The sequence below is a fragment of the Malaclemys terrapin genome, chromosome 8 (assembly GCF_027887155.1).
Source record: "Malaclemys terrapin pileata isolate rMalTer1 chromosome 8, rMalTer1.hap1, whole genome shotgun sequence".
Lineage (NCBI taxonomy): Eukaryota > Metazoa > Chordata > Testudines > Emydidae > Malaclemys > Malaclemys terrapin.
This window is the reverse complement of record NC_071512.1, coordinates 4,834,248-4,846,329: the sequence shown is the minus strand read 5'-3', so window position 1 is coordinate 4,846,329 and position 12,082 is coordinate 4,834,248. Positions and strand designations below refer to the sequence as shown.

At 45.1% G+C, this 12,082-nt stretch overlaps 1 protein-coding gene across 6 annotated transcripts in view; it reads left to right on the top strand.

The window, feature by feature from the left end:
- Positions 1–10,635, top strand: part of GRIA1 (glutamate ionotropic receptor AMPA type subunit 1) — a 183,723-nt gene extending 173,088 nt beyond the window's left edge. For 3 of the 6 annotated variants that reach the window (XM_054038131.1, XM_054038126.1, XM_054038127.1), the window contains exons 15-16: positions 5,591–5,725; positions 7,470–10,635. In XM_054038131.1, coding sequence (XP_053894106.1) covers positions 5,591–5,725; positions 7,470–7,658 — 324 coding nt within the window. In that variant the 3' untranslated portion in view covers positions 7,659–10,635. Of the gene's footprint in view, positions 1–5,590; positions 6,444–7,469 lie in introns of those variants that run through there. The other 3 variants (XM_054038129.1, XM_054038130.1, XM_054038128.1) reach the window with 2 other exon arrangements.
- The last annotated feature ends 1,447 nt before the right edge of the window (positions 10,636–12,082 follow it).

Here is a 12,082-nt window from a genome sequence, read left to right as displayed (position 1 = left end):
TTTAAGGTGCCACCAGACTCCTTGTTGTTTTTGTGTATAGTTAGTTTCACTTTTTGCCCATATAGTCAATCCGATTGCCCTGTTGTTCGGGTGGGTCTTCCGCAAGGCAGCAGAGAAGACAGGAACAATTTTAAAAGCAGGTCAGTGCAGATCCCTCTTGCAGTTACCCCCATATGGACAGCTCCCTGCACCCGCGGGAAAATCCATCAAAGACAGTGAGGCTGTGCACAGGTGCAGGGGTTTGTCCACACACATGCAGATACCAGGCTTGGGCCTGTGATCGCAAAACTATCAAAACAGATGGGGGATTCAGGCAGGGGTATCTGCTGAAACCACTTTTACCCCCTTTTTTTTCTTTTAATTGGCTAGATCTCAAGCCGATGGTAGCCTTTCACCTCAGAAAACCTTTTCTTGGTTTCCTTTTCTTCACATAATTATGTCCACTATCCGTCATGTACAAATCCTCCCCTCAGAGTCCCCCAATGGTGCTCAAAGCTGGCAGTTAGAGAACTAAGTGTTTCAATGCTGGGCTTTAAAAGGTCTCCTGGGAGAAGGCAGACTGGTGTTTGGTGTAAAGGTCGCAGACTTCTGCTGGGTCCTGGGAAGCCTGGTGGCTAATGCAGCCATCTTGCTCAAAGGACCAGTTCACATTCTCAGTGGGCCGTGAGGGCCCTGACTACTTGTCTGAAGGTCACCGTTTGCTCTGAATGGGATCTGGCTGGGCAGGTGAAGGGAGGGGAGCGCCCCTGCTGGGAAGCGAGGGAAATTGCGCCTGAAAGGCTTTCAGGAGAGCAGAATAAATAACGACAAGTGGCACTGGTTGAAAGGAACAGACTGGAAGGTGCCTGGTTGCCATGGCGATGGTGCCGCGCTTTCTGAACAGCGGGCTTTTCTTTCTCTTTTCACCTGCCAATCTTTCCCCCACTGTAACTCTCTGCCTCTGCAGGAGACAAGCGGTGACATTTACACTCCCACTAACAAGCTGGCTGCATGATGGGCAGACTCCTTGGGAGAGCATCTGCTCTGGAGCGGTGTCACAAAGCCCAAATGGCGAGGACTGGGGGTTCAGCGAGGGGGCTGGGTTCTCGCTGGCAGTTAGTGTAGGTTGGGTATATTTCTTTTTATTATTAGTCGTGTTATTAAGGGAGGATCCTGCTTTGAAACAGCAGATAAAGCCATGGCAAGGCAGGCATTGTTTCCTAGTCCCCTCAACCCCTCCATGAGCCGGGTACTTCTTATCCACTGGGAAGGAATTGCAGCTGCGAGACAATGGTCACATGCTAGAGAACGGCTTTCTGATTAGAAACTCAATCCTTCCTGCGGAGGAAAGAAAGGGAGTAAAAGAAAAGAAGCTGACAGCCACCATTGGAGCAATTTCATTTCTAACCCGGGATCCGACAACAGACTTTGAGATAAGCTCATGCCGTTCATCACAGCTCAGCTGCAGCCCGGCTTGTCCCTTGGATTCTTAGTGCTGTTGTTTTGGGACTATGTTACTAAGATGGCAGTAGTGAAATGTAGGCAGATACCCCTGGGCTTTGCAGCTGCTCTCCCCGGCTGAAGGGGTGCAGTCACCGGACTTCGCCAGCTGTCAGGGACGAGGACGGAGTGACGACTTTCAGTTCATTCCATTTTCAGGGGTAAAACGACGCAGGAGAAAAAAAACAGCAGCTGGAATAGTAACACACTGTGAGAGTATCAGAGGGGTCGCCGTGTTATTCTGAATCTGTAAAAAGCAACAGAGGGTCCTGTGGCACCTTTAAGACTAACAGAAGTGTTGGAGCATAAGCTTTCGTGGGTGAATGCCCACTTCACAGACGCAAGTCTGATAAAGTGGGTATTCACCCACGAAAGCTTATGCTCCAACACTTCTGTTAGTCTTAAAGGTGCCACAGGACCCTTTGTTGCTTTTTACACTGTGAGAGATTTGAACAGCAAAGTGGCTGTGGTCGGTCTGCCATCTTTGGCTGCCCAGCTTGGAGCCTGGCAGTATAATGCCATCAGAACTAGACCAGACCAAAAGATTAAACCAAACCCAAAGATTCATAGCTAGCATAAGTCAGAGAAATCTGTAAATAGGAGCCTGATTACCTTTCTGCCGGAACCCACTCCCATTAAAGCCAGTAGAAAGACTCCTCCCATGTGAGTACGACAACTAAGATGGAAAGGTTATGGGAGGATACTGTGGCAAGACATAGCAGCCCAGAATGACAAGAAGAGCAAAAAGTGGAGGAACCCACTTGGGTCTTCTCAGTCCCTCTGTCTGGCAGGTGAAACCCCTTTAGAATATGCCTTTGGAGAGGTATGTTACATGACAGGCCTAACCCTGTTTCTTGGTAGCTGCTGGTCTGCCTTGCCAAATATCTGCTAAAACCGCCTTGAAGACTTCAAGTGGCTCTTAAATTTGATTCCAAGTAATCTTCAGAGAAAATGTCCTGCAACAAAACACAGTCAAGACTGGGAGAAAACATATAAAGATAGACCACCGAATGATTCCTGCAGATGTGGCAGCTGCAGAGACAGAAATTCCGGGAAGAGGAGATGTTGCACACCCAAAAAGCTAAGAGGACCTGCAAATCATCTTCTGTTAGAGAGAGCATACTTGAAAGAATGGGCTAGATAATAACCTGACTGACATGGCAAAGGCTATGCAAGAGATGGAAGCGACATGCCTTGTGATGAGCTTCTGGAGCAGGTAGACTTCATGCTTAAACACCCGGGGTAGATGAGATCTCAATACTATGTGGCCGCAAAGTACACTGCACAGTGGCGATCCTGCTTTCAAGGCTCCTGAGACCTGGGTTAATTGAGAGGAGAAAGAAATCAAAGTTAAAGACTTTTCCATCCACCCAGATTATATCCACAGTTGGCAGCTGTTACTCTAACAGAGTAGCACTTCCATCTTCTGGCTAATGGAATCCGGTGTGGGAAGTTACATCACAGTATGTGCTGTAGTGCAGCGGTTCTCAAACTTGGGCCACCGCTTGTTCAAGGAAAGCCCCAGGTGGGCCAGGCCGGTTTGTTTACCTGCCGTGTCTGCAGGTCCGGCCGATCGCGGCTCCCACTGGCCGTGGTTCGCTGCTCCAGGACAATGGGCAGGGCCGGCTCCAGGCACCAGCTCAGCAAGCAGGTGCTTGGGGCGGCCAAGTGGAAGGGATGGCACGTCGGGCTCTTCGGCAGCAATTCAGCGGCAGCTCCCTCGGTCCCTCTCGGAGGGAAGGACTTGCCGCCGAAGAAAAAAGCGGCGTGGTGGAGCTGCCGCCGAAGTGCCGCCGATCACGATCGCGGGTTTTTTTTTTTTTTCTTCGCCGCTTGGGGTGGCAAAAACCCTGGAGCCAGCCCTGCCAATGGGGGCAGCGGGAAGAGGCAGGCAGCACGTCCCTCGGCCCACACCGCTTCCTGTAGCCCCCATTGGCCTGGAGCAGCGAACCGCAGCCAGTGGGAGCCACGATCGGCCGCACCGCCGGACGCAGCAGGTAAACAAACCGGCCCGTCCAGCCAGGGGCTTTCCCTGAACAAGCAGCGGCCCAAGTTTGAGAACCACTGCTGTAGTGCATGTTCCAAAGGGAGCCCCATAATGATCTAAGAGGACATTAGAAAAAGGGATCCTGTTTGTTGAACAGCCCAGCAGAGTAGTACCTGGTAAGTATTTCCTGTGAATAACTTAAAAACAAAACCAAAAATAGTTATATTTTTCCTGAAATTTTTCATGGAAGTGTTTCCAGTTTTTCAACAAAACCAAACAAAAACTGTTTCTTGAAGCCAAAACCAACCAGCAACCAAATTTTCCTCACTTTTTTGAAAATTGAATGTATTTATTTATTTCTTCGAGTCTGTCAAATAAAACAGAATATTTCACAAGGAACAGAAGTTCTCATGGAAAATGTTCATATTGAAATAAAAGGCCAGTTTTCTTCTAAAAATATATTTGACCCAAGAATCGCCACCTGTTCCAAGAATTAGGGGGACTTTCTAAGGTACCATTAGTTATTCACCTTCAAACGGGTTGTGGTGCCTACCTAAAGCCCCTGTGAGTGAGACAGTGGATGACTGGAAAGTCCTGTGTGGCCATCGAATTATTAAATCCTGGAAGTCTTTTTAGTGCTCACCAAATTTTAACACTTGTCCGAAAATACTCGTTTGTATCTTTCTGGCCACAGATTCCTCCCCCCCGGCTGAAGGGGCCTTTCAAGGATTTGGTAGCTGCTGCTGAGAGTAAGACCTGCCCAAGGAATGCGAGAAAACCAATCCTCCCGAAATCTGCATAGTCCATGAAATGCAACAAATCCTTTGTTTCCCAGGAACCATGTTTGTCAGAACGTCCGTTCAGCATCATGAAACTGCCGAGCTGATGGAGACTACATGTGAGCAGAACTCTGCTCCTCCCAGCAATTAGTGCCAGAGTTCATTAATGCTCCTCTTTAACTGGCTGGATCACTGCTGAGAAACACATGGCCCTCCCTTCCTGCCCAGCGGCTCAGCACTCAGCCCAGGACACCTGACCTACCAAGCACCATCAGTCTAGCCCTGGCCTCCCACATAGCAGAATGGAGCACTAAATACCATGCCACTGGGCCTGCCCTCAGCATTCCTTAATAGTGAACAAGTGTCTATTTGATATCACAGACCAGTCATTAGCACTTAGCAGGAAGGTCTATTTAACTTTTAACCGAAGGAGGGAGTGTGATCTAGATAAATGAGATGGGGACTCAGGAATTCTTCAATGCTAGGGACTTGTTATGTGGCCTGGGTAAACCTCTGCAGCCCAAATTCAGCCCCCGTGCAAGTGAAGTCAATTCTGTTTGCTTCAGTGGGGTTGCACCTGCTAACACCAGGGCTGAATCCAGCACGATGTGACTCAGTTTCCCCATCTGTAAAATGAGGCAATATGATATTGCCTCCTAACCAGGGTTGCCATGGGGATTAATTAGACAGTGTCTGTCACATCATTATACAAGTATCAGATATAAGTAATTGCAATCAATAACCCTATTATGCAGAATCAAATAGTTGTTAGACACGCATCTCAGTTACACATGCAATAATTGCCTTAGAAATAAAAGTCAAACTCAAATCTGAGGACTAATCATCTCCAGTGTCACCTGAATATTGTACTGAGAAATAATAATAATTAAAAAAATAAAGGCATCTTGACGTGTTGCTCAGCAACAGAAGTTGCGAGGGATACAATCTAGGACTAAAGGAACAAGCATTTCCAAGATAATGGGTAATTTCAGGCGTGAAATTGGGGACAAGCAAATGTCACAAACAGATTTTTTTTTCTTTTAACCAATAATTTAAACTAAGGATTTGGGGTAAATAAGTGTTTAAGTTTGATGATTTAAAAGCAGAACCCAAACCTTTGCATAGAGCTGTATTGCTGGAGAAATGTTTATTCGTTTGTGTGAGAGAAACATTAGATTGAAAAGAAATTGAATATGCTCTTAGAAATGTCATGCCTGTGTTTAAAGAGGGAGATGATGACATGCCAGTGTTACTCTATTGTACTGTGTCTCTTACAAAGCAACCCCATATTCATTTGGCTGTTCCCCCTCCCATATGTCCCGTCCCCTTTTCCTTTCTTTTCTAGGACAAGACAAGCGCTCTGAGTCTCAGCAACGTGGCCGGGGTTTTCTATATCCTGATCGGAGGGCTCGGACTAGCCATGCTGGTTGCCTTAATCGAGTTTTGTTACAAGTCCAGAAGTGAAACAAAGCGGATGAAGGTGGCAACACATTCCCAGGCCTTTTACATCTCTCTGACACCACCCAGGCTCCTAAGCCGGATGCAGCACAGACCCGGGGTGGAAACCCATGTTATAGGGATGATGATGTGAATACGCTAGTTGATGTGTTTAGAAAGGAAAGAATGAGAATGAATGGCGGGAGCTAACTAATACGAATACATGAGTTCTTTGAGAGTCAGATCAGATCTACACCGTTGTGTAGTGCAAATGCAGATCTCAAATACAAAGCAAAACCCTAGCATGAATGACCATAGGAATGTATCACAATTCCTTACAGTCAAGCTTCAAGGAAACAAAGACTAGCTCTTCAAGGCTGCAGTCTGTTGGGCTAATGCACGATTGCATTTACTTCAGGTTCACACTGGTGTCAATCCATGCAAAACAAACAAATGGAGTTGCATCAACATAAAAATGGAGTAATTCAGTAGTGAATCAGGTCCTGTAATTCCATTAAGTATTACTGTGCTAATGCTATTTATATTTAAGCAATAATGGTTGCTGCTTAGATCATTTGCTGTATCTTATTGCTGGACCAATTCCTAGATCCAACAATCTCAGGTAAAACAGAGTACCATTAACTCCGTGAACACCATTTTGGCAGAAAATGTACTGTGATATGCACCCAAGTCTTCCAAAGGGCATGTGCACATTTGGAGGCTTAGGGACATCGTTTTTAATAAACTAGCCCTTTCCCCAACATGGTACTGTTATCCTTTCAGAGTGTCATGTCAGAGAGCAGATAGGATTACACTAGAGACTTCTGGGTATGCCGGTTTAACAACCAGAGAGTGCCTGTGGAATGAATTCATCTTGATTCAATGAGAAGCAAGGGAATTGGGGCGGATTACCATTTACGGGTAAAAGTTTGGCACTAATTGTGCCATCCGAAAACAATCTGTCCCCTGTATCCTCCACCTTGACCACTCTGGTGAGCATGGAAGCCAGTCAGAAGGTGACACTATGGCATTTAGGATACATCTGACTGGTCCTATGAGAGTCTTACTTCTATGAGCACTAAAATTTACCCGAATTTGAAAAATAATACATGATCATTTCTTCAGCTTACATGTTTCTATTTCAACATTGGTAATGTTTCACCAATGATGATTACACATTTAATCAGCCCAATATATGTAATACCTCTTTCCCCTCTGAGATTTAAAATAAGCCCGAACCAATGAGAGTTGGGGAAAGGTAAAGGAAGCATAAGAGTTGTGTTTTATATGCCACTAATATGGCTGAATCGAATACCGAATCTTATTCCAAAATAACTGTTCCAGAATAGCTATTTCAGTAAATCTCCAAGTGTTGACAACCTTAGACTTTGTCTAGACTGGGAAAATTAGGTTTCCTAGCACATCTCATTTTGCCAGTGTAGACAAAGCCTTAGGCATATGCTTAACTTTACTCATTCCAAGTGTTTGCAAGATCAGGGCCTTAGAGATCAGCATGTATTTAAATGGTCAATAACTTACCCTGTCTATAGGTGGAGTACTTTCTGCACATGACATGTGTGCCCTGTATCTCAAGGTGTTCCGGAGTCATTTAACTTGGAACCTAGAAGAGGTGTAAGCAATTAAAATAGATGCAATACAGAACTGCAGAAAAGCAAGAGTTAGGGAATGAAGGAAAGATAAAGACAAAGGAAGCAAGAGTATTTCATATTGTAACTTTCCAGACATTGCTAAGGACAGGGGGAGACCCCCCCGTCCCTCCTAAAAAGGGTTTTTGTTTGATCCCACAGCAATCAATCAACGAAGCCATAAGGACAGCAACCCTTCCCAGGCCAGCTACAGCCGGAGGCAGTGGAGAAAATGGACGGGTGGTCAGCCACGATTTCCCCAAATCCATGCAGGCGATTCCGTGCATGAGTCACAGCACTGGGATGTCCCTGGGAGCTACGGGATTATAATCGGCCACGATGCATCGCCTGGGTGAGAGCCGGGTCTCGCCTGCCCCACCCCTCCAGTGCCAAAACCAAACTGAACAAATGCAAGAAAAACAATGATGACAAAAGGGACAATTTGATGGATCTTCCTGAAGAAATCAAATCTATTTTCTTTGTTGTTTTCTGATAGATCCACAGGCAGGAGAACAATAGCAGTCCGTGCTGCGATAAGGAGACGGGTAACGAGATTCAGCAGGTTTCTGGACCATCCTGGAATGCAGAACCACTGGAGCACTGAGGAAGACTGTGCCATTTTGTTTTAACTTGATTGTTAATAAGTCTTTGTGTGTGCAATATATATATTTTTTCTTACCAATTCCCATGGTGTCAGGGTGACATCATCTCTCCCCCTTCCCCACTCAACCCTTTAATCAGGTTTAGTGTGGGATGCAAACCATAATGTCTGAACTACTAACAATGAAAGGAAAATAAATTAAAAGGCAAACCTAACTCACTGGGCGTGTCAGCATAGAACCCTGTGATTCATCACGATTCAGCACTGTGGGGGCGGCGGCGTTGTAACAAGACTGAAAGTACTGTGCCGGGATCTCTCCATTCTCCCTTTAAGAAAAAGGACTTTAGAGACAAGAAAATGACTGAAACAGCAACAGAAATCGACTTTGGCAGAGACGGGGGTAGGGAGTGGCTGGATGGAGACAATGGCTGAAAGTTGTAACTGGAGGTGAAAGAGCCAACATAACCCAAGGCCAATGTCATAACTATTCCAGAGACGATTAATGGTGGTTCAAGGGAAAGCTGCTCTGAACTTCGGGTATGAATCCATACCAGACCCTGCAGGGGGGAAACCCCCACATGTGGCAGGCTAGAGTGGACAAGTCAGCAGTGGACTAAGATCATGGCAGACTGCTGCATATGGAAGAGATAAAGCAAATATAACATCCGTCCAACCCCCCTACCTAACTTATCTGGGGTTATGGGCAATTGTCACCCATTTTTTCATTGCTTTGCTTCTGTATATGCTCTCTTTGATGGCAGAGCCACCCTGAGCCTAGAGTAAACCATCTACAAAGCAACCAGATGGCCTGCTAACAAGTAAAATGGAGCTAGAAATGGTGGAGCTACATTCTGGACATTCCTGCTTTTTGGCTGTGAAACTCCCTTATAGCCAGTTATGAATGAAAGGGGACATTCCATGGTGAACTGGCCAAGCCAGCCTCCTGAGAAGAACCGAGATCTCACGTAATCAAACAAATGGGGAGGACATCCCTCAAGAGCTTCACAAGCTTCTGTGATACTTCCTCAAAGTTGGGCCCAATTGAATTCAGCTTCAGAAATCAGCACTTGTCCAGTCCCATTGGTGGCAAAGCCAACGGCAGTGGATTCTGGCCCATTCATCCTCAGCAAGCAAATGGAACTCACAAATGGCCAGCTGGTTCCCCTGCTTGGTACAGAAAAGTCTGTCTATGATCCAAAACCCAGCGTTGCTACTACTGGAAATGAAATGGCAAAATCCACAGTGCAAGCCATGCAACAGGGGGCCCTGATTCTGGCAATGTTGCCCCAGTGTATCTTTTTATTTTTATTTTTGCTACAAAATTTTCATTTTGTGAATCTGCCAGCATGGACAGTAGAATGCTTTTCATTTGGGGACTGGGAGGGCCTACCCAAAAGTAAATCATTTAAAGGGGACCCTCTAGAGCGATAAAAGATCTGTCAAACAGTGACCCTTCCTCCCCCATTCTTCTCCCCACACTTCCACCACTTGTGTCTGAACAGTCACTTCAGACTTTTTAAGAGGTTGAAGCTTCTTCCAAAAGCCAGTGCAAATCCTGCACAGTGACAAGGGGCTGCCACCAGAGGCTCATGGGCTGCTTTTATGTGTAAAGTAACAGAGACTGCAACGTGGCAAGTGGAGAAACTGGGGGCATGGGGAGGACAGGTGAAGGAGAGAGAGTTTGATGAGAAAGTGACAGGCAAATAACTTGAGCAGGTCTGTGGTGAAGATTTCCCCGCGTGGTTTTTCATAAGCACGACTGGCTGCAAACCAGTTCTCTTGAGCGCATGATTCATGGTGCGGTGCTGTATGTCAGCAACCTTTAACGACTGACCTGCTCTGAACTGTTCTTTACCATTTAGCTGTTTGCTACCCATCTATTGTCTCTGCCTCTGCTCCTCCTAGGGTCACCCTCGCGAGACTGGCAAGTCAAAAACTCAAGGATCCTAACTAGGGCACAGCATGTCTTGTGCCCTTGCGTGTTCTCTCCCTGCCAATGGAAACCCTTGTAGTCTCCATCTTTCATCCAGACAAGCACTTTCATCAGCCACTCAGAATAACTCTTCAAGGGCACCATCTCTGCGCTTATTATTATTATTATTATTTTATCCACCTTTTTTTTTTTTTTTTTTTTTTTTTTTTTTTTTACTTCAGTTCTGTATACGTGCAGGAGTGGAGCAGGCATCAAGGATGCTTTCCTGCTTCTGTCCCAGAGCTCTTCTGGGAAAGTCTGCTGCCTGATTCTTTTCTTGTCCCAAGACCTTTCATAACCCAGTTATTTCGCCACCTGAAATTGCACTGAGAGCAGGTTGCAGAGATTCCCTTTTCTGTGGAATTGGAAATAAGCCCCATCAACCTTCAAAGACCCCGCTGCCTTTGTGGTAGGGAATCAAAGAAGCTCTGTCCAACAATTGAAACAGCCAGTTAGATGGCCCTGTAGGAACAAACTTTCTGTGATAGGACTGAATGCCTGTGAAAATAAGACAGGAGACTCAATCTTAGAATGCTTTTGATCAATGGAGGGGTGAAAAAAGGAATGAGACAAAAGCGTGGGAAAAAATGTTAACTTGTAATATGTATTTTTACTACACTTTTCTTAAAAATAGAATAATGGGAAAACTCTTAAAGACATTGACATTTTTTCTCAACAGGAATCCATATTTAACAGTTTCGGCTTTCATTAAATTTTGCTCTTTGGTACCTGAATCTTTTATTTAACAGCTCTCTTTGTTTTAACTCTCTTTCTTGGTAGAACTGCAAAGGGATTTTGCTTGATCAAACACAGAAACATTTTTCGTTTTGTGTTCTCTTTAGCAAATGGTGCTTTTAATTTTATTTGATTTTATTTACATAAGAAATGAAAAATATCACCTGGAATTTAAGTACTGAGATTCCACGGTCCATTTTTCATAGCTGTCCATGCTGTTTTGTGCCAGTGCTGGATGTGTGATATGAAAATGATGTTACCCCAGAGGCAATCTTACCCAACCTGAATCAAACTAGATTTCCTTGATTTTTGCTGTGCCTGACTTGTGAACAGCAGCCAAATAAACTGCTTCAGGTTCAAATTGGGAATCTATCAAATATTTATCCCAATGGGTGAAGGCAGAAAAATCATTTGTGGTGGATGGGGGGGTGGAGGATGTTGAGGGCTTCCTTGTTTGTTTGGAGTTTTTTGGGGGGGTGGGAACGGAAAAGGAGGATTTTAGTTTGTTTTTGCAATCGATGAGGTATTGTCGGCTCCAAGTCACATCAGAACCAGCACTGGTCCAAAAACCCTCCCCAATCTTGGCTTTTATTAGAGATGTCTCATTCTTTTTCACGCAGTTAGCCTGTGGAACTCCTTGTCACAAGAGATTGTTGAGGTGAAAAGGTAGCAGGATTCAAACTGCTCAGACATTTACACAGATAATGAGATCAGCTACAGTTACACTAGTGAGGCTTGAAAGTGGTGTGGGGATGACAACCAACGTTTGAAAGGGCATATAAACCCTCATACTTCAGTGTATCAGATGACCACTAACTGATAGGGGCTAGGAAGAGACTTTTCCTGTGGGCAGGTTATTTCATAACTGCCTCCTGTATACTTTCCTTGCCTCTGCCGCTGAAGCATCTTCCTCCAGCCATTCTTGGAGACAAAATACTGGGTTAGATGGATCTCGGGTCTGATCTACTGTGGCTGTGCCAGTGTTCCCGCACAACGAAAGGGAATCCGTTTTGGCTCACAGTGCAGCAATTAGAGATGGGCAAGAAATGGAAGAAGAATAAGCCTATGTCCCTGCAAAAATATCTGCCAATAGTGATCAGAAAAGATGTGGACAAATGGGAGAGAGTCCAGAGGAGAGCAACACAAATGATTAAAAAAAAAAAAAAAGAATGTTTAGAAAACTTGACCAATGAGGAAAGGTTAAAAAAACTGAGACCGTTTAGTCTTGAGAAAAGAAGACGGAGGAGGACCCTGATAAAAGTCTCCAAATATGTTAAGGGCTGTTATAAAGATGGGGATCAATTGTTTTCCATGCCCAATGAAGGCAGGACAAGAAGTAATGGGCTTAATCTGCAACATGGGAGATTTAGGTTAGATATTAGGAAATACTTTTTAACTCTAAGGGGAGTTAAGCTCTGGAATAGGCTTCCAAGGGAGGTTGTGGAA